This window comes from Canis aureus, chromosome 12 (assembly GCF_053574225.1).
Source record: "Canis aureus isolate CA01 chromosome 12, VMU_Caureus_v.1.0, whole genome shotgun sequence".
Taxonomy (NCBI): Eukaryota; Metazoa; Chordata; class Mammalia; order Carnivora; family Canidae; genus Canis; species Canis aureus.
In genome coordinates this window covers 9,946,104-9,967,114 of record NC_135622.1, presented here as the reverse complement: position 1 = coordinate 9,967,114, position 21,011 = coordinate 9,946,104, and the positions used below count along the sequence as shown (strand labels likewise).

The 21,011-nt window shown below is 33.7% G+C and overlaps 1 protein-coding gene and 1 long non-coding RNA gene across 9 annotated transcripts in view; one reads left to right on the top strand and one right to left on the bottom strand.

Annotated features, from left to right (window-relative positions):
- Positions 1–21,011, top strand: part of MAN1A2 (mannosidase alpha class 1A member 2) — a 213,343-nt gene that overhangs the window by 50,174 nt on the left and 142,158 nt on the right. For all 8 annotated transcript variants that reach the window (XR_013348948.1, XR_013348949.1, XM_077842686.1 and 5 more), the window contains 3 exons: positions 688–784; positions 11,528–11,646; positions 18,318–18,398. Coding sequence is in view for 6 of the 8 variants with exons in the window: in XM_077842686.1 (XP_077698812.1) it covers positions 688–784; positions 11,528–11,646; positions 18,318–18,398 (297 nt within the window). In the remaining 2 variants the exon portion in view is untranslated. The remainder of the gene's footprint in view (positions 1–687; positions 785–11,527; positions 11,647–18,317; positions 18,399–21,011) is intronic.
- LOC144280545 (uncharacterized) overlaps positions 12,776–21,011 on the bottom strand; it is an 84,928-nt gene continuing 76,692 nt past the window's right edge. Inside the window, exon 2 of the long non-coding RNA XR_013348951.1 lies at positions 12,776–14,049. This is a non-coding gene — a long non-coding RNA (uncharacterized LOC144280545). The remainder of the gene's footprint in view (positions 14,050–21,011) is intronic.

The window sequence follows — 21,011 nt, the reverse complement described above, 5'->3', positions numbered from 1 at the left end:
GATATATTAGTTTTCGGTTACAAGTCAGGATATTTTAATGAATACTGTTAATTGAATAGATTTTTGATATACCACAGTCCACTATTAAATAATTCAACTGTTATATAATTACTCTGCTATTGTGTAGCTTGGAGCTCCTTGGGGTGTGAGAAGTGCAATTCAAACTAGTTGATATAAAAAAAAATACTAGCTTAGTGGCTCTAAACTAGGGCTTCAAGCTTGGCTAAGTCCACATTTGTGGATGTTGTTGTCAATAATATGCACCTCTGTCCTTTTGTTGTTTAGTTTCTTCATATTGGGTTAGTGTTAGCTCCCATCAGCTTCAAGATGATATATTATGTAGACCTTGAGGTTCCAAATGAGAGTCCCTTTGTCTTCTAGTGTCTCTCACAGTATGCATAAAGAGACTTGATTGCTGCTACTTGAATCACACGTACCTACTCACTTTGATTAGGTCAGAGATTGGCAAACTACAACTTGCAAGCCAAGTTTTTTTTCTGTTGTGTAGACTGAGGTTAAACATGGTTATATGTGTTATCTTCACTGATAACGAATGTTGATAGAATAGTATCCTAATGTAGAAGATACAGGAGAATGGGCAAGGCTATAGTGATAGATGATCTATATAGATGAATTAACAGTCTGTAAGTAATGTAAATTGATGGATTATAATTTTTCCTTTCTCAGATGATGAAACATGCCTGGGATAATTATAGGATGTATGGTTGGGGACATAATGAACTCAGACCTATTGCAAAGAAAGGACACTCCACTAATATATTTGGTAAGTTTACTTCTAATTATATATCCGTTACTATATCATTTTCTATCTCCATCTTTAAAACAGAATCTAACTTTTTGAGTACTTTCTAAAACCTGAATATTTTGAATTACAACTTTGTAGCACACATTTACTTATTTTTCTTGCAAGTTTTAGTGATTTAAGATTTTTTCAAGATTTAGTGATAGTTGCTTTGGAATATACAGGGGATGTGGTAGATTTTCTATTTATATACAGACACTGTAGTCATTTACCTGAGTATTTTGAAGCTTTTTTTTTTTTAAGATTTTATTTATTCATCAGAGACACACAGAGAGAGGCAGAGACATAGGTTGAGGGAGAAGCAGGCTCCTCACAGGGAGCATGATGTGGGACTTGATCCCTGGACCCGGGATCATGCCCTGAGCCGAAGGCAGACGCTCAACCACTGAGCCACCCAGGTGTGTCTGCATTTTTTTTTTTTTTCTTTAACATCAAGGAAGTTAGGTACCTATTTGTAATTTTTCTTTGACACAGTTTTCATACTCCTCACAGTATAGAGGAGGAGGAGATGCAAATGAGAGCAGCAGTGCTTTGTATATACAAAAAACCATCACACACCCAGGGTGATTTGGTTGGTAGGGTGAGCAGGTTATGTTGTACATTCACGGTTCCAGGGGAAAGATTAATGTGCATGTGGATGGAGGTCTGGGGAAGAGCTGTGTTCATCTTGAGTACACTTCAACTTTCTACCTCTCTTGAGTTTACTCCACTTGTTAAACTTCTCGGTTTAAAAATTGAGTGAGTTAATTTACTTAACTTTTACTTAACCTAAGGATAAATCTTGAGAATTATCAAGCTGTTCTTTATAATCTTCATCTCTTTCTCCCATTCTCAATTTTTCTTGATGTGATGAGTATCTTTTAAGTAATGATAGGTGAAGGCAAGAAAATATTAATGGGGTAGGAAGGCACACATAATACTTTATGCAGTGCAGTTATCCTTACCAATTATAAAGTGCCACCACAGTAATCTAAATAACAACTTTTTTCTTTATGACATTTGGAAGGTTTTTTCTAATGCTATGATTTCTCTTATAATTTGTTTTTTGCTATGTTATTTTTTGTAAAAAAATAAAATGACTGAAGAGATCATTTCTACCAAGTTTGAGACATGTTGGGATGGAGGAATAATGGAAAAAATTTCCCTTAGGTAACCGAAGATACTAGAGATCTTTTAAAACAATATTTAAGTTAACATCTATCACTTAATGAAATAAAGTATGTTTCCTCAGCAAAGGTTACAGATAGAGAAATTCCATTGCTTTGTGGATGCCACATTGTGAGATACTAGTGCAGGGAAAGACATTATATTTAATGGTTAATTAAAATTAGGTCTTCTCTTCAACTAAGTATTTCTTTATATTAAACTCTGGTGAACTATGAGTCCTTTCAAAGGATTGGAATGTAAATGTGTACTGAAAATAAGAGTTGGATGTTAATTTTCTGCTTGTTTTTTTTAAACCTTATTTCCCAGAACATCTACTGTATTAACATTTATCAAAGAGATAGGACTCCTAAGCAAGGTAGTAGGTAAATAACGTATATTATTTCATTTAATCATTGTAATTGCTGTCTAAGGAAGATTTGTTTGCTGAATTAAATTCAGAATATAAATGAGTTTTCAGGTAACTAAAAATTCCATTCCTTATAAATCAATATAAATCTTTTAGTGAGCAAAGCGATATTTCTTAACTGAATGTAGTTTTGTTAAAATCCTAATGGAGAAGTTTTGACTTAATGTTTTTTTTTTCTGTGTAAAAACAATAGCTTTCTTTTTTTTAATGAAAGGTAGTTTTAATTTGTGCTAATTTTGTCAGACTTTTTCAAGTAAACTGTGTAGGTCACTCTTTGGTTAGGTTGGTAAATGATGACTGGGGTATGGTAGGTTCAGATTCTTGTCAAGTTGAGTCCTTGCCAAGTTGATTTAGTGGTTAAACTGAGAGTTATCCGTGAGATCCTAAAAGTTAAAAGAAATTAGAGTTGGAAACGGAGACTCTATAAAATGAGCCCTTTCATTCTGAGTTAAAGCAAATATTTGCCAGTGTTCCTCCATTTTAGAGGAATCATCATGTAAATGAAAGCAATTAAGTATATTTCAAACTTAAAAAGTTTTAAGTTTTTTTTTTTATACCAATCTGGCATGAAATTAGTAACTTTAGGGATTCTATAACTTGGTTTATGAATAAGACTAATATTTTCCTTTAGAAGAATAGTCATATACACATTAGTAGAAACATCAACAGTATTTATATAGTTCATTCTGCTATGAACTAAATTGTGTCCCCCATAAATTTATATGTTGAAGCTCCAACCCTTAAGTGATTATATATGGAGATAGAACCTTTAGGAGTTAATAAAGTTAAATGAAGTAATAAGTGTGGGGCCCTATTGATTGATAGGGCTGGAGCCCTTAAGAGGAAGAAACACCAGAGCCCTCTCTCCTCATGCACATGCACCAGGGAAAGGTCATATGAGAATATAGTAGGAAGATGGCTGTCTACAAGCCTTCACCAAAATCTGGATCCTTGATTGGACTTTTATAGCCTATAGAACTATGAGAATAAATTTCTGTTGTTTAAGCCTCCTAGTCTGTATATTGTGTTATGGCAGCCCAAGCAGAGTAATAAATGTACTATATGCTGAGGACTGGTTTTAGAGATTTATGTGAATGAACTTATTTTGCATTTAAAACAACTATAAGAGGCGGGTGCCGTGGTTACTCTTTCCATTTTACATATGAGGACATCGAAGCACATTTGGGGTTAACTAACTTGCCCCAGATCACACAGTTAGTAAATAATGGAGCCAAGATTAGAATCCAGGCAGTCTAGTGCCAAGGTCCCTTCTTCTAAACACCATTCCACACTATTTCAGTAGATTCTAAAGACAGAAAAGCATCAATAGCAGAACATAGGAAAAATCCATTGTGAGAAGAAAATTATAGTGAAATGGTAGAAAAAGTGAAAATTTAGTCTGCAGAATTTTCAGTAATCAAAGTTAGGTGCTTATATCTTTTATTTATTTTTATTTATTATTTTTTTGGTGCTTGTATCTTTTAATAAAACTTTTGAGTGGTTACAATTTTTTTTCCCACCAAATAAGCTAGGTAGGAATGGATCCTTTATTGTTATATTTTTAGATATGCAGTTTATTAAAGGATTAATAAAGTTCAAGACTTCGTTTCTCATTTATTCTCTTTTTTGCATTTCATATTTGCTAGTATGACTTGGAAGTTAAAAATTTTTTTTTAATTTTTATTTTATTATTTTTTTTACCTTTTCTTTGTTTAAATAGAAGAAATCTAACCAATGGGTAATAGTTCTGAGTATCTCATTTGACATCCTAAATTCAGTATGCCTTTACAGAATCAATCTTAGAGTTAAAAGGAACTTTAAAAGTCTGGCCTATTATGGAACATATAGGCGAATATTGAACATATAGGATCATACAGGCGAGTATTGAAACTTGCAGTATTTGAGATTATATGGAAAATAACTTAATATGTGTCCTTTCCCATGTTAGTAGCTTTAATTATGAAAAAAATTATATGGTAACTGAAATCAGTGTTCCTCTGACTTCTACTAGCTAGTGCTTGGCATTATACAATTTTTTATGTGTAGATAACAGAAAACCCATTTCAAAATGGCTTAAACTAAAAGACATTTAATTGCTCAATGAAGTCCTAGCATAGATTGGAATCCAGCTAAGCTTTTCCTTTACATCTTTCCTCTGTTTTCCTCTGTGTGTTGATATCTTCACACTGGCTGCCTCAGCTTTATATATTCATATTACCACATCTGTAGAAAAGAGAACACTGTAGTGAAGGGAGCACTTGGGTTTCTTAGAAACTTCACCGAAAGACTCATTGTTTCTTGTCTCTAATTGGTTTTTGAGCCCATCCTCTAACCAAATACCATTCCCAGAAGGATGACATATATTCCTTTGGTTTTACCCAGTTAAGGCAAACTCCTGGAATTAGTGAGGGCAAAGAAGGAAATGTTGCTGGACACAGATTAGCACTGATATTAATTATTCCAATAGTGATTAATGGAATGAGTTCTCCAGAATGAGATATTTTGGAGAATAAAAAGAATTTTGTGATGGATAGGTCTTTTTGTATTTATTTTTTTTAACTTTTTTTTTTTTCTTAAAGACTTTATTTATTCATGAGAGAGAGAGAGAGAGAGAGGCAGAGAGGCAGAGGGAGAAGCCGGCTCCATGCAGGGAGCCTGATGTGGGATTCCATCCCGGGACTCCCAGGATCACGCCCTGGGCCGAAGGCAGGTGCTAAACTGCTGAGCCACCCAGGGATCCTGGTCTTTTTGTATTTAAAAGAAAGCATTTTGATTTGGAAGAGAGTTACTTTGGAGTGCTTTTTGAAGTGTGCTTTTATTTTCTCTATGTGTTATCTATGTGTCTATAGGTGTATGTGTGTGAATTCTTTTTGCTATTTCCAACTTAACTGGGTTATGACTTCTAATATTTTGTTGAGAATTTACACATATTTATATTTTGCATTCATATTCTGTATTTTTCTTGCATTGTTTTGTGGTATCAGGGTAATACTGGCTTCATAAAATAAATTTGGAAGTGTTCTCTGCTCTTCATATTTCTGGAAGAGATTGTTAAACATTGATTTTATTTTCTTCTTCAGTGTTGGTAAAATTAACCACGGAAGCCATCTGCATCTGGAAATTTTTTTTCTGGGAGAATTTTAAACTGCAAATTAAGTTTCTCTAGATGTAAAGACCAATCAGTTTACCTACAGTTGACACTTGAACAACGTAGGTTTGAACTGCATGGGTCCATTTATGTGTGTGTGTGTGTTTTTAATACAGTATAATAGTGTAAGTACATTTTCTCTTAAGATTTTTTTCAAATTTTTATTTGAGTTCTAGTTAGCTAACATACAGTGCAGTATTGGTTTCATGAGCAGAATTCAGTGATTCATCACTTAGATGAAACACCCAGTACTCATCACAGGTGTCCTGTTTAATACCCATCACCCATCTAGCCCACCCACCACCCTCTTCCCTTCATCAATCCTCAGATTGTTCTCTCGTCATTAAGAATTTTTGATGGTTTGTTTCCTTCTTTTTCTTTTTCTCATATGTTCATGTTTTGTTTCTTAAATTTCACAGAAGTGAAATCATATGGTATTTGTCTTCCTCTGACTTATTTTGAATTCACTCTAGCTTCATCCATGTTGTTGCAAATGACAGGATTTCATTCTTTTTGATGGCTGAGTAATATTCAGTTGTGGATATGCTTGTCTGTGTATATGAATCTTACAATTTTATTAATAACATTTTTCTAACATATCTTATAAGAATATAGTTTATAATGCACATACAAAGTACGCGTTAATCAACTGTTTATTATCACTAAGGCTACTAGTAAACAGTAGGCTGGTTAAATTTTTGGGGATTCAAAAATTTCATGTGGGATTTTTTTTTTTTTTTTTTTTTTTCATGTGGGATTTTGACTGCATTGGAGATCAGTCCTCTTAACCCCAGGGTTTCTAGGGCCAACTATATTTCTTCTTGAGTGGGTTTTGATGGTTTGTGTTTTTTGAGGAATTGGTTCATTTCATCTTAGCTGTTGATTTTATGTGTGTAGAGTGGAGTATTGCCTTGTTATCTTTTGAATGTTTGTGGCAGCTATAGAGATAATATCCCCTAATTCCTTTGATTCCTAATATTAGTAATTCATGTTTTCTCTCTTTGTCGGTCCTATTAGAAGCTTGGTTTCATTGATCTTTTTAAAAAATTTATCATGGCTCACTTTAACCAAATCTTAGTAAATCAAATTCAGCAATATGTAAATAAATAATACTTCATGACTATTGCATGGTTGGTTTAATATTCAGAAATTAGTCATTGTAATTGAAAATATTCAGGGAATGAGAGAAAACCTATATGGTGGTTTCAGTAGATACAGAAAAAGCATTTAACAACACTCAAGATCAATCCGTGATAAAAGCTCTCAGCAAATGTGGATAGAAGGGAACTTCCTCAGCCTGATTTAAAGGCATTAAAACACATGGGCACACACACTCTAAAATGAAACAAATGGAAAAAATTTGCCACATACTTAATATTGGAAGACAAGATGTATTCCCCTAAGATTATGAACTAGGTAAGAATGTCTGCTCTTCTACTTCTGTGTAGCATTGTGGTTGAGGTCCTAGCCAGTGGATTAAAGCAAGAAAAAGACAATAGAGATATGAAGATTGGAAATGAAGAAGTTCAACTATCTTTACTTGTTGTCAATAAGATTTTCCATGAAGAAAATCTTAAGGAATCCACTGAACAATGAAAACAAAGTACTAGATTGAATAAAATTTAATAAGGTCATAAGGTACAAGTTCAGTGTACAAAATAAATTGTATTTCTGTGTACTAGCAATAAACAGTCACAATGCAGTTTAAAAATATCATTTGCAGTAGCATCAAAAAATATGAACTGCACGTAGGTGAATTTAGCAAAATACACGTAAAACCTATACACTTAAAACTGTAAGTAATTATTGAGAGACATTTCAAGGGACTTAAATAAATGGAGAGAGATGCCATGTTCATGAATTGGAATATTCACTACCATTGAGATGTCATTTCTTTTAAAATTCATATTTGGATTTAAAGAAATCCTAATTATAATGACTTCGTATAAATTGGTAGGCTGACTCTAAAACCTATGAAAAGGCAAAGTATGTGCAATAGTATAATATTTTAAAAAGAACAAAGTTGAAGGATTTATATTACCTGATTTTAATATTTACTGTAAAGCTGCAGTAATGAGGACAGTCTTAATGATGCAGTCTTATTTCTTAATTTAGCATCAAGGACAGACATAGAGATAGTGGAAAAAGATAGAACTAGGACTGCACATATATAACATGGTTAATTGATTTTCAACAAAGGTGCCCAGGTAATTCAGTGGGTAAAAGGATAGTCTTTCCAATAAATCATGCTGGATCAGTTACATATCCCATAAAAAAATAACAAACCTTGACTCTTCATTGTACATAAAAATTAACTTAAAATGGATCACAGATATAAACATAAAAGGGAAAAGTGTAAAACTTTTGGTAGAAAGCTTTGGAGAAAATCTTTGTGACTTTGAGGTAAGAAAAGAGTTCTTAGAATACAAAAAGCATAAACCATAAAAGAAAATTGGATAATTGGACTTCATAAAAATTAAAAATTTCTGCTCTCCAAAAGACATTAAGAAAATGAAAAGGTAGGTAAGACAAGACTTAGAGAAAATGTTTGTGATATACACAGACACATACTAATGTATTTAGAATATATAAATGATTTATATACCAAAGAAGGTTTATGAATAGCCACAAGCATGATGGTTGCCAGAGAAATTAAAATTCAAGCCACTATGAATATCCTACACACTCATTAGAATGCCTAAAATTAAAAAGGCCAGCAATACCAAAAATGTTGACAAGGATGGTAGAGCAACTAGAACTCTTCTACATTGTTCCTTAGTGTATAAAATGGAAACTGTGGAGAGCTATTTATCAGGTCTCTTGTAAAGTTAAACATCAACTTACCATATGGCTCAACAATTTTACTCTTAAATATTTCCATGATGCTCACAAAGGAGATCAGATTGTTTTATTTTTCTTACTAACATTTTTGCATCAGTGGTATGTAAAATCATAGATTGAATTTTAAGCTCTCCTTTCCTGTGTTCTATAAAAATTTATGTTGGAGTTACTGTTCTTAACATTTTTAAAAAAATATTTTATTTATTTAAGAGAGCGAGTGAGAGAGCAAGCACGAGGGCAGGGATTGGGGCAGAGGGAGAGGGAGAAGCAGGCTTCCTACTGAGCAGCAAGCCTGCCATGAGGCTCAATCCCAGGACCCTGGGATCATGACCTGAGTCATAGGCAGATGCTTAACTAACTGAGCCACCCAGGCACCCCACTGTTCTTAAAATTAAAGTAGAATCTATTCTATGGAACTTCCAGAGTACGATACTTTTATGGTGGGTAGGTCTTTGAGAACTGCTCAGTTTCCTCAGCTTCTTGGTCTGTTTTGTTTGTTTAGACTTCATGTTTCTTATATAATTCAGTCATACATATATTCAGTTAATATATATAAAATATGTTATATATCTGATGTATCTCATTTTTCTTTTATATGTTTCTGTATATAATATTAAATCTATAATATATAGTCATACAAAATCATCAGTGGCATTCATTTTTTCAAATTTATTGGTAAGATATGAGTAAAGTGGGCTTTTTATAGTTTTCTTAGTTTTTCTCTGTTGATGCAGTCTTACTTTTCATTTTGCATTTTGTATTCCCTGGCTACTTTTTAAGCGCTGGTTAGGGGTAGAATCATTGTATAGTTCTTCTGATAGAACTATCCTTGAATTTATATTTTTGGCAATTTTCTTTATTTCTCATTCATTAATTTTTGCCTTTTAACTTTTCTGATTCTTTTATTTTTTGCTCAAGTTTATCATTTTTTCTTCCTTAGTAGGGTGTTGTGAATTCAGTTATTTTCATTTGTTCTTATGAAATAACATAAAATTTTCAAGTTACGAGTTTCTGAGAACTGTATTAGTTGAATCCTATGTTCTCATAATAAAGTTTTATTAATGTTTTATATATTCTACAGTATTGTGTTTCACTTCATTTGACCCAGGGGTAGTTTAGATCTTTTAACTTTATCCAGTCTAGGTAAATAATCATAGTGATAGCCAGGAACTTCAATTTTACATTTCTCTTCCTTGGGCTGTTTAGCCCAGGCACAAACCTCTTTTTGTGGAACTAACCAGAATTGGTATAGAACAGGTGGGTCAGGCCTTTCTCTGTTCCAGAGTTGTCAGCACCATGGAGGAGTATGCACTTCCAGGATTTCATAAATAAGTAGAGAACTGAAGCATAACTACCTATAAAAATTGAAATAACAATAACAGGTACTCTTAAGGATTTTAAAATAAGCATGATAAATATTTTGGATGAAATACTATTGACATAAAAAGAAATACATATTTAAGTGATCATGGAAGAGAGAGGATTATATGGGGGACTAAAGGCTTGATAAAATATTTGTCATAATAAAAAGCTGAGGAACAAAGAAAAATAAAAGGAGAGTATGTCTGTAATAACCCAGAACAAACATTCTGGTTATTGTTAGCATGAAGAGAACTTAAGTGGGGATAAGATCCAGGAACTCATCCGGGAATGGTGGAATGTTTGCCTTGTTAGTGGGAAGATAATACTTATTGATAAGTTGGAAAGAATTGTTAGAATCACAAGAAGAAGAAAATGTGATGTAAGTTTAGGACAAACGTTTTAAGAACGAATTTGTATAGCTTTAAAACGTCAGAAGAAAGCACTGTTTGCCCAGTGGAAAAAGGGATGGAAGGAAAAAGAAAAGAATAGTAACTAAGCAATGTCAAATGCGACTTATTGATAAAATATGCGGAGTTTAATGCTTAACTCTGAGAGCCTTAGTAGCCTGTCAAATGGAGAAGGACAAAGTTGGGATATTTACTGAGATTTTTAAGTCTGGGTTAAGATGGGCCTTTCAGTTGGGGTTTGGGGTACTTGGTTATGATTGGGTAAGGACCATAATATAACAGTTTAGAATTGGTAAGCAGTGAGTTTGGAGGTAAGGAGTTCAGAGTTTTGGGGCTTAAGCCATCATTGGATAGTTTGCATCAAAGAGTTGATGGGTCTTTCAGGAAGTTCCTGGAATGAACAGTAAAATTATTTTGCAGCATTTATCTTTCTGGGCCAGGGTAACAGTAAACTCATGTTGATGAAGACAGTATAATAATTAAGCCATTTTAATGTAGGTAGTAACAAGTGTGGATGATTTTTATTTTCAGAAGATAGAAATAATTGTGTTCCAGGGGTTGGGAAAGACTCATCCACTCCTTGTTACTTATTATTTTACTATGCTTTAGATTTATTTTAGGTTATATTCATGATTTTGCAGTTTATATTCATTAGTAAGATTGACCTGTATTCTTGTCATATGTTTACAGTGACTAGTTTTGCTATCAGCTAGTTTTGTTAGTTTCTCCCTCCCTGAATTGTTTCCTTTAATTTCAAGATTTTATCTCTCTTAAAGATGGGTATAGATCTATATTTTGATTTTTTTGATTATTTTGATTTTTTCTACTCATATTTTGATTTTTTTACTCATATTTTGTTTAATATTCACTTTCTTTTTCAGTATGATTAACCTGCTTTTCGATTGTTAAGGATCATTTTAGTTGCTGTTGTACTATGATCATCTAGCCCTATTGTACTTTCATGATTATTTCAAAGTATATATTTTCCCTTCCTTTGAATTTGTACCAGAAGAGCATGGTTGTATTATGACTTAGCTTAACATTTTTTGAACTACCCTTCCCATTTCTTGAATTAATTCCCCCCCTTTTTTTTAAACTTAGTTAAGTTGGTAGATATCTCATGCTGTGACCAGGAAGAAAATGAAGGAGAGTTACAATTTTAGTTTTCTTTTACCTTCCTATTGTCAACATGTCATCTTTAGGGAAATATATTGAATAGGGTTTATTATTCTTAAGGAAAAGCGAACCATGTTGGGTATTATTTTTGGTCCTTATACTCCTGCTTTGGTTTTTTATATGTTAAAAAATTAAAACAGACCTTCTATGTAGGGCATGTTATTAATGACAGTTATTTTCCCTCACCTAAAATATAGGAAGTTCACAAATGGGTGCTACCATAGTAGATGCTTTGGATACCCTTTATATCATGGGACTTCATGATGAATTTGGAGATGGGCAAAAATGGATTGAAGAGAACCTTGATTTCAGTGTGGTGAGTATACAATTGATGACTTCTTTGATCGGCTATGAAAAGACAGTGTCTAAACCATGGTGGTTTTGAGCATTATACCAGCAGTTTAAGGAAATCCTAAATTCCCTGCCTTCTTTGGAGATTAGAGTTGTTATTTAACTTTTGCATGAAATACATACTCTTTTTCACCATCTTCCTTTCACTTTTCTTAACCTTATCATTTGAGGCAGTGTGTTAAGCAATAGTAACAGAAAAAAACCACACAGGACTAGAAATACCAGGCAAGCATAAACTACTTTATAAACAGTAAGCATTTTGTTAATTTTTATTTATTTATATATATTTTAAAGATTTATTTATTTATTCAGGAGTAACAGAGAGGCAGAGACGTAGGCAGAGGGAGAGCAGGCTTTTCGCAGGAGCCCAGTGTGGTTCTCGATCCCAGATCCCAGGATCATGACCTGAGCCAAAGGCAGCCGCCCAACCACTGAGCCACTCAGGCATCCCACATTTTGTTAATTTTTAAAGATTCAATAATCCGGTATAGCTTTGATGAGCCTTCATAACAAGGCTTATGCCCCTCTTTCCAGCATTTTGGCATAGTTGTTAAGTGGTGTGGCTGAAGTTTGAAGCCTGGCACAGCTACATTCTCACTGTGTGACTTGGGAAAGTTTCGTATTTTTTTCTAAACCTGTCATAAAATTACTATTGCATTGCAATATTGTAAGGAATATTTGAGATAATCTGGTACACATTAAGTGTCTGTAATTATTATTGTGGTAGGAATTATTTTCATTATTGCTAGTATTCACTCACAAGTTGTATGGACTATTTTTTCATATTCATTATCTTTAGTATTTTAGTGTTTGCTGTTCTTTCTCTTGCTGTGGTCAGAAGTCACTCTTTCACTATGTGTTTTTCTCTGGCAGATTCTGCATCACTAAAGTTATGATTTAAATCCATAATTATTTCTTCTCTCATGCTTTTCTGATGCTAACCACACAAAAATGGATTACTTTTTTAATATTATTATTGCATTTTAAACATACATCAGTTAGACAATTTTTAATATCAGTTAGATTTAGGTTTGCCTGTGAGTGGCAGAAAATCTAATATAAAATAGTTTAAATAAGATAGATGTTTATTTCCCTTTCATGTAATTAGGCACAGAGAGTAAGCAGTTTAAGGTTGGCTTGGTTTAGGATACTTAGTCTTTTTTTTTTTTTTCCACAATACATAGGCAGGTGAAACAATTTTATTTCACAATTGCCTTTAAAACCTTGAATATACTATGTTCTTCATATAAAAACATTACTGCAGATATCTTACTTTCTAGAAAATGATTATATAGACCCTCTCAAAGAAAAATATACACCATTCTTTGGTTTCAGACAAGTTGCTTGGACTGGTTGCTAAAACATACCATAAGACCACCCTGTGTCTTTTGGTTCAAAGTATAGATTATTGTCATCAATACAGTACATTCTTACATATTTAATAATACACATATAGACTGGTTTGTGACTTAATGTTCCATTGGTTCTTCAGACTTTCCTGCAGGTTCATGAGCAGATTGAGCAGGCTATGCCCCTTTCTGGGGTCTTTGAGACTTTCCAGGAATGGAGATACATCATCATCATCAGTTGTGAACTCTAAGTCTTTACCAACAATTCCAGTGGAAACATTCTTTATAGTTAGGTCTTGTTTTGCAAGAAGTGTTTAACCAGTTCATTCAAATTGCACTTCATAAACCCAGATGTATGTCTCTCCAAGTATAAGTACAAGCTGATTAAGAACAGGCTCCAATGGGCATGGTTATACATCAAAATAGTTGGCAGATGGACAAGTTTAGAAAATGTGAGGGCCCGTATCATCTTAACCAGCAATAACCATATAGTCTCCAGCCATTTATTTGTGTTAGTATTTGGTTCTTGCTTCTAATTAGTGATACAAGACAAGACATAGGAAGAGATCTGTCAAATACAAATCTGGAATCCAAACACTCCTGGTGCACAAAATTACATAACAGTCTAGCATCAGCAATAAGTGCCACAATTGAGATACCACTATGGTTGTCAACATGGAGAATTTTCTTCTGATGAACTGCAAGCTCTGATTGTGCCATCTTCAATGCAACCAACACTGCATGGATTTCGTATTTTAGACCAATGTGGCTGAACCTTGTTTGACAGCTTCCATTACATACTCAATTTGATGAACCTGCCCCGAGGGCTCCAAACAGTGACATCATTGTCATACTAGTTATGAAACATGGTTCCAGTGCGAATCTGGCTATGGCCTCCTGCAAGAGGTTCAGGTTCAGAAGCCCTTTATTTTGTTGCTCTGTCAACAACTCTGTCAACTTCACTGTATAGCTTCAATCTCCTGGTTCAAGGTGGTTCCTTGCTAAGGTGGATGAAGCTCCTAATTGGAGAAAAGAGGAAAGATATGTGAGTCTTCTGTAAAAACAGTTTACAGGAATCGGTTATTCCAATTTTGCTTGTATACCATTGAGTAGATCTGACTCATATGGCCCAACCTTAGTGTAAAGGAAGTGTGAGAGATATAGTCCCCTTTTTTTTTTTTTCTCCTGTTTGGCTACGTGGTCCTTAGAGGATTTTTTTTTTTTTTTGTATCTTATTTAAGAAATGCCTACTCTTCTTGAAGAGTATTGAATATTCTTATATTTTGTTCTGAATGTTTTAAAGTTTGGCGTTTGCATTTAGGTCTTTAATTCATCTGAAATTGATCTTGTGTGTAAGGGTGAGAGAGGCAACTATCCGTTGATCCTAGAACCATTTATGTCCTTGCTATTTATACATGCCACATCAGTTATATGAGTCAGTTCTTTTCTGTTGGCTTAAACTGTCTTAACTGCAATATTTTTATAGGAAGCTTGATATCTGATCTTGTTCTATTAGGAAATTATCTTAGCAGTTCTCAGCTCTTTGTTCTTGTAAGCTCTGGAGTACTGTTGACATTTTGATGAGAATTGCATTCAATTTACGGATTAATTTGGAGAGAATTGACATCTGTACAGTCTCAAATACTCCTGTCCATTAACATGTCAGCTTATTAGGCTTTATAATCCGCTAGTATATCATTGTATCAGTTTGCTCAATCAGGAACCAGAATTATACCATTTATTTTAATTAGAGGATTTAATGTTTAGAATTGTTAACCAATTAACAAGGAATTGAAAAGGCAAAAAGAAAACATTGTAGTATCACAAGAGGTAGTAACAACAGTAAACATCTACCTCCTTGGGACTGTGAGAACAGTGGGAAGAAGTTGGGATTATTAAAATTTAGTACTTAGGGACTGTTTCTGGTACATTAGGAGCTTTTAAAAGGGCTTTATTAGAGTTGGGACTCAGATCTCTGAGGAGAGGATTCCTAGCTGGTCCTTGGTATTTCAAAGGGCCATGGTGAGGCTGATTTGGAGAATGGTGTGTGACAGGGGAACTGTAATGTGGAACCAAGTGCCACTGCCAGGGCAAAGAATGATGGCTGGTTTGACACTGTCAGAAACCAGAAGTAAATTGGAAGGAAGAAGTCCTTTCTCCTTCCTGCAGCCTTGTATTATCTTTGTAAAACCTCCTGTTGGCAGGGCCCATATGGGAGCCAGCTGGCTAATGAGACATAGATTTGCAGAGTTCCAATTCCAGTATACCAAAGTAGACTATAGAAGGATAGATTTGAACCTGAGGGGGGAAAAAAGCTTAATAATCAGCACAGTCATTTACCATCCCTCTACCCTTGACCTTTCTGTGTCATATGTTATAGCTGTATATTTTGCAGATAGTGTGTATTTGGATTTTGTTATTTTTATCCAGCCTTGGAGTCTTTTAACTATCAAGTTTGGAATATTTGCATTTATTGTGATAACATATATTTGGAGTTGGCTCTTCCATCTTTGTTTTTCATCCTATATTATTATTGTATTTTTCATTGTTTTTATTTTCTACTTTCCTTATTCTCCATTAAATTACTTCATGTCTCTTTTTCCCCCTCTACTTCATTGACATTTATACTTGTCATTTCCATTCATTTTGGGGCAGTTATTGAAATTTTATATGTACACATAATTGAAGTTTAAAATTAATCAGTTTCTTTTTCCTCATCCTGAAGAATATAAGTGTCTTAGAATTCTTTAATTTACTCATCTCCCTCTTATGTATAATTATTATCCAGCTGGTTCCAACTTGTATTTGAAACTTTCAAATTGAGGAATGAATGGATGACTGACTGAATGGAGGAATAAATGAATGAATTTATTGAATGCCTCCTCTGTGACAGGCACTGTTCTGGTTTCTGTGGATACGGTAATCAGCAAAACAGAGTCTTCTTGCTTTTTGAGTTTGTACTTTAGTTTTGGGAGGAAAAACAGTAAATAAATATTCAAGTCACATATAGTATATCAGGTGGTGATAAGTGCTGTGAAGAACTAGGAGAGGAAATAGGATTGAAGTAAGTAGTGTGGGGTTGCCATTTTACATGGGGTGGCTAGCTAAGTACTCTGTTATACAGTAACATTTCTAAGAAGAGACCCAATGGAAGCTATATGGATATAAGGCTCTATCATAATGGATGTTATAGTTGAGTATAGTATTAGAGAAGTTGATTATTTTCTCAACCTGGGAAAGGTACAGTTTCATTGTCTTCCTGTTTCTGTTATACTATTAGAAAGTATGCTATCAGTCTAATTTTTCATAGGTAATATGTCTTGTTTTCCCCTTGTTTTAATCTTTTTTTTTCCTACCTTCTAGAATTCAATTACCAAATACACGTGTGTATTATTCTTTAAAGGACTCATATTATTCCATCAGTCTAAGAATTTGTTTTTATCAATTTTGGAAGATTCGCAGTTGTTACTCCTTTGAATATTGCTTGTTGTCCCATTCTTTCCCTTCTCTGCCTTTAGAGCTCTTCTCGTCTGTCTCTTTTGTGAGGGAAGTTCTCAATTTTACAAATAAAGAATTATAAGCAATCAGATGATGATAAGTATTAATTGAGGAAATGATGCAGGTTAAAAGAGATTAGTGATGGGGGGTTACTTCATTCTGTATTGTGAGTTTGGAAAAACCTGTTCACAGAACTGTAGGTAAAGTGTAAAGATTGACATACAGGAGTGAGTTTGGTAATTTTAGAACAGTAAGTAGACCCATTTGATAATAATGCAGTGAGTCAGGAGGACTCCTATTGGTAGGAGATGATGTCAGACAGGTAGTGGGGAGTCTGAATATGTTGGGTCTTATCAGTTATTTTGTTCTGAGTGTAACCAAAAGTCATAGTAAGGGTTTGCACACAAAATTACTGAACGTGACTTAAAGGTGTAAGAGGTTCACTCTACCTACAGGGTGCTGAATAAATAGAGTGTAAGGAGAGGCATAAGGCTGAAATAGGGGAACTGGTTAGGAGGTTATTGTTTCAGTGAGTAATAGAGGCCTGCCCTCCTCTCTTTCACTGCCTCTCTGTATTTAATGAATGTCTGCTATGTGCCCTGCAATATACTATGTAGTGGGAATATATGAAGTGTAGTATAAAGCATTTTCCTTTCGTGGGTGGGGTGGGATGATAGATATGTTATTAAAAAATTCCATTATATTGTGGGAGATTTTATATCAGAGATATAAAATTAGCAAATTATGTGTTCTGCCTATTAGTGTTAGAAAGACTTCAGGATGATACTGTATTTCCTTTTCATTTTTATTAAAACATTTTAGTTATGAACATTATATCAGTCTGTAGTGTATATCTTGTGGATTCTTTGGTCATGTTCTCTGCTGCTTCTACTTTTCTTTCCATGTATTAGAATTTTTCTCAGCAATATCTAAATCTGTATCTAAATATGAACATATATACTTTATCTGGTAAGGTTATTAATGCTATACTTGTGCCAAATTCTCTTCTGTTTTTGTTTGGCTTTTAATTTTGTTTGTAATTGTTTTTCTTAAGGAAATTTTCATTTTGGGGAAATTCAAGTCTTTCTATCATCATTTATTACCAATACAGTTACTTTGTCAAGGAAATTTATATGTTGTCACATTTTCTCCTACTTTGTTGTATTTTTTTCTACATTTATTTCTAAACTATTTATATTTCATTTTGAGAGAAAGAGAGATAATCTGAAATGAGTATCTAAATTAATTTCTAGCCTAGGATCCAGTTTTCTCAACATTATTAATTGAATAATCCATCATCCTATCATTTTTTGGTGCCTCTTTAAGTTTTTATGTATATGAGGAAAAGTATTTAAAACTCATGAGAAATATATATATATATATATATATATATATATATATATATATATATATATATAAATGGACAGTGTGCTATAGTAACTAGAACAGAAGGAAATGGACCCAGTAGAGAAACTGCTATTCCAGAATTCAAGAAGTGAAGGCTTTCATGAGAGAATAATCAAGAGCATTAAATATTGTGATAATTTCGGAATAATAGGTAAGATACATAAAAATGATTTTGGCTAATAGGAAGCTGTGGTGACAGTAATAGAGGAGTTTCAGTAACAATAAATGGGAAATGAGATTGCAGTTGCATGAGAAATGAAGGTATGGGAAGTGGAAAAAACATTCTCTCAGGGTGTTTGTGAGAAACGTATAAAGTACTGAAAATATATGGAAAACTATAAAGTTTTATGTATATGTAAATATTTTCAACATGTTTTCACAGAACTCAGAGGTGTCTGTGTTTGAAGTCAACATTCGATTTATTGGAGGCCTGCTTGCAGCTTATTACCTTTCAGGAGAAGAGGTGAGCCACTCAGGTAGTCGTTGTTTGTGGGGAAGGCGCTCTGAACAGACTTTAATAAAATGAAAGTTTTCCCCTTACAGCATATTATTTTTTCTTAATTATCTAATGTTGAATTCATGTAAAAGTTTGCTGAGAGAACTAGATTCTTCAGGTAGAACCTTGGGAATAATGATTTTCCCTTTTTTTGAGAATTTTAGTAAAAAGTGAATTCATCGCAGATCCTATCTCTGTATACACCACTTCTCCTTTGCAGGAACTGTCCTTCTCCAGGATTTTGCCGCTGCAATTAATTACATGGTTGAAATGGGGGCAGGGGGATGGGAGGAGGTGGTTAATAAGATCAGAATTAAGGAATGAATCAGGAAGAATGAATATTAATTAGTTATAAAAATTAATTATAAAAGCTCCCTTTTTGGAAATTAAATGATTTTTTTTTTGCTATAGATTTAAAAAGCACACAGCAATAACCCTGAATTCTTCTTTCTGGAAGTCTTGGTGTATGTAATATACATAGATTACATACATACATAGATTTGAGACCTGCTGTGATGGAGAAGTGGGTGTGGGAAATTCCTTTTTACTACTCAGGTGGGTTTAAAGGATGGAGTTGGAGAGTGGGAGGAAGATACTAAAGAAAGAGGTTTTAAGTCATTTCTATTTTGTTTCATCAGGAAATTCTATATTAAATGGTCTAAATGATTGTAAGAGCTCTTTGTAAATTTAAGAAAATTCATCTTTTGTTATATGTGTTGTGAAGATGGATTTCTGTGTTGTTGGTATTATACTTAACTGTTTGCCTAGGGGCACTGGGTGGCTCAGTGGTTGAGCGTCTGCCTTCGGCTCAGGTCATGATCCCGGGGTCTTGGGATCGAGCCCTGCATCAGGCTCCCTGTGGGCAGCCTGCTTCTCCCTCTGCCTATGTCTCTGCCTCTCTCTGTGTGTCTCTCATGAATAAATAAATAAAATATTTAAAATAAAAAAAGTAAAAAAATGTTTGCCTAATCCAAGGTCAGAAGGATTTTCTCTTATGTTTTCTTTTAAAAGTATTATGGTTTTACTTTTAAGTTTATAATTCATTTTGAGTTAAATTCTATTATGCTGTGAGGTACAGGTTGAGCTTTCTTTCCTTTTGGATATTAAAAAATTATAGCAATATTTATTGAAAAGACTCTTTTTTCTCTATTCAATTGACTTGGCACTTTTGTTGAAATCAGTTAACCACATGCGTGAGTCAGCGTCTCACCTCTCTGTGCTCTTGCTGTTTGTGTCTTTTTGTCACACTGTGTGAACTACACTGTGTTCATTATTATGGCTTTATGGAAAGTGTTGAAATCAGGTTGTGTGAGTCTTCCAACTTTGTTCCTTTTCAAAATTCTCTTGGCTATTCCAGTTTTCTGTGTAAATTTTAGAATCAGTTTGCTGATCTCTACAGAATATTCTACTGGGATTTTGATTGGGATTACCTTGAATCTATAGATGAGTTTATTTTTTTTTAAGATTTTATTTATTTATTCATGAGAGACGGAGAGAGAGGCAAAGACACAGGCAGAGGGAGAAGCAGGCTCCTCGCAGGGAGCCTGACGTGGGACTCGATCCCAGGTCTCCAGGATCACACCGTGGGCCAAAGGAGGCGCTAAACCGCTGAGCCACCGGGGCTGCCCTATAGATGAGTTTAGAGAAAATTGGTATGTTAACAAATATGGAATCTTCAAACCATGAACTGTATCTGTCCAATTTATTTGCCCTTTAATTTTCTTCCTTGAAATTTTTAGTTTTTAGCATATAGATCTTTTATATATTTTGATAGATTCATACGTATTTTATACTTTTTGGTCCTATTATAAGTGGGACTGTATTTTTATTTCAATTTCTAGTTGCTTATTGCTAGTATATATAGATACTATTGATTTAAAAGAAAGTTTTAATAAAGACTTAAATTTTCAGCTGGCTTAGGCCATCTTCTTTATCCCTGAATAACTTCGTGGTGCTGTCATTTTAAAAAAATATTGTAAAGTGTACATAACAAAATTTTTCATTTACCATTACAGTTCAATAGCATTAAGAACAGTCACACTGTGCAGTATACTGTTGGGGAATGACTGCATGGGAAGTTTCCATTTTTTAATATCTTTCTTCGTATCTTCAACATTTCTATATACAGAGTTGTTTCCCTTATTCTCCATCAGTTTTAATTACATTTAGCAGAAACCTTAGTCTCCAGTGAAAACTAGGTAGTAATTAATTGTGAACTCTTATACCAAAACTCTTTATAAGACAAATTTATGAATTTATTTAGCAGAAAGCACATTTATCAACAAATCTAAATATCCTTAGTTTCTTTGCAATAGGAAGTCAAAAGCACAGACCTACTTCTGGTAATTAATGCTGTAGCATTTTATTCCATTTGGAAAAGACCTAGATGCCAATGAATTTAATTTTAATTACCATCCAAGCAAAACTTAAAGTTTAGATTACCAAAACCTTTGAAAGCTATCTTAACAATATCTATAAAAACTTTGAGACAGACAAGATAAACCATCAAGTTGTTATTTTTTGCTAACAGATTGCAACAGAGAGATAACGTGAGCTAATTGACCTTTAGCAAACCTTGAC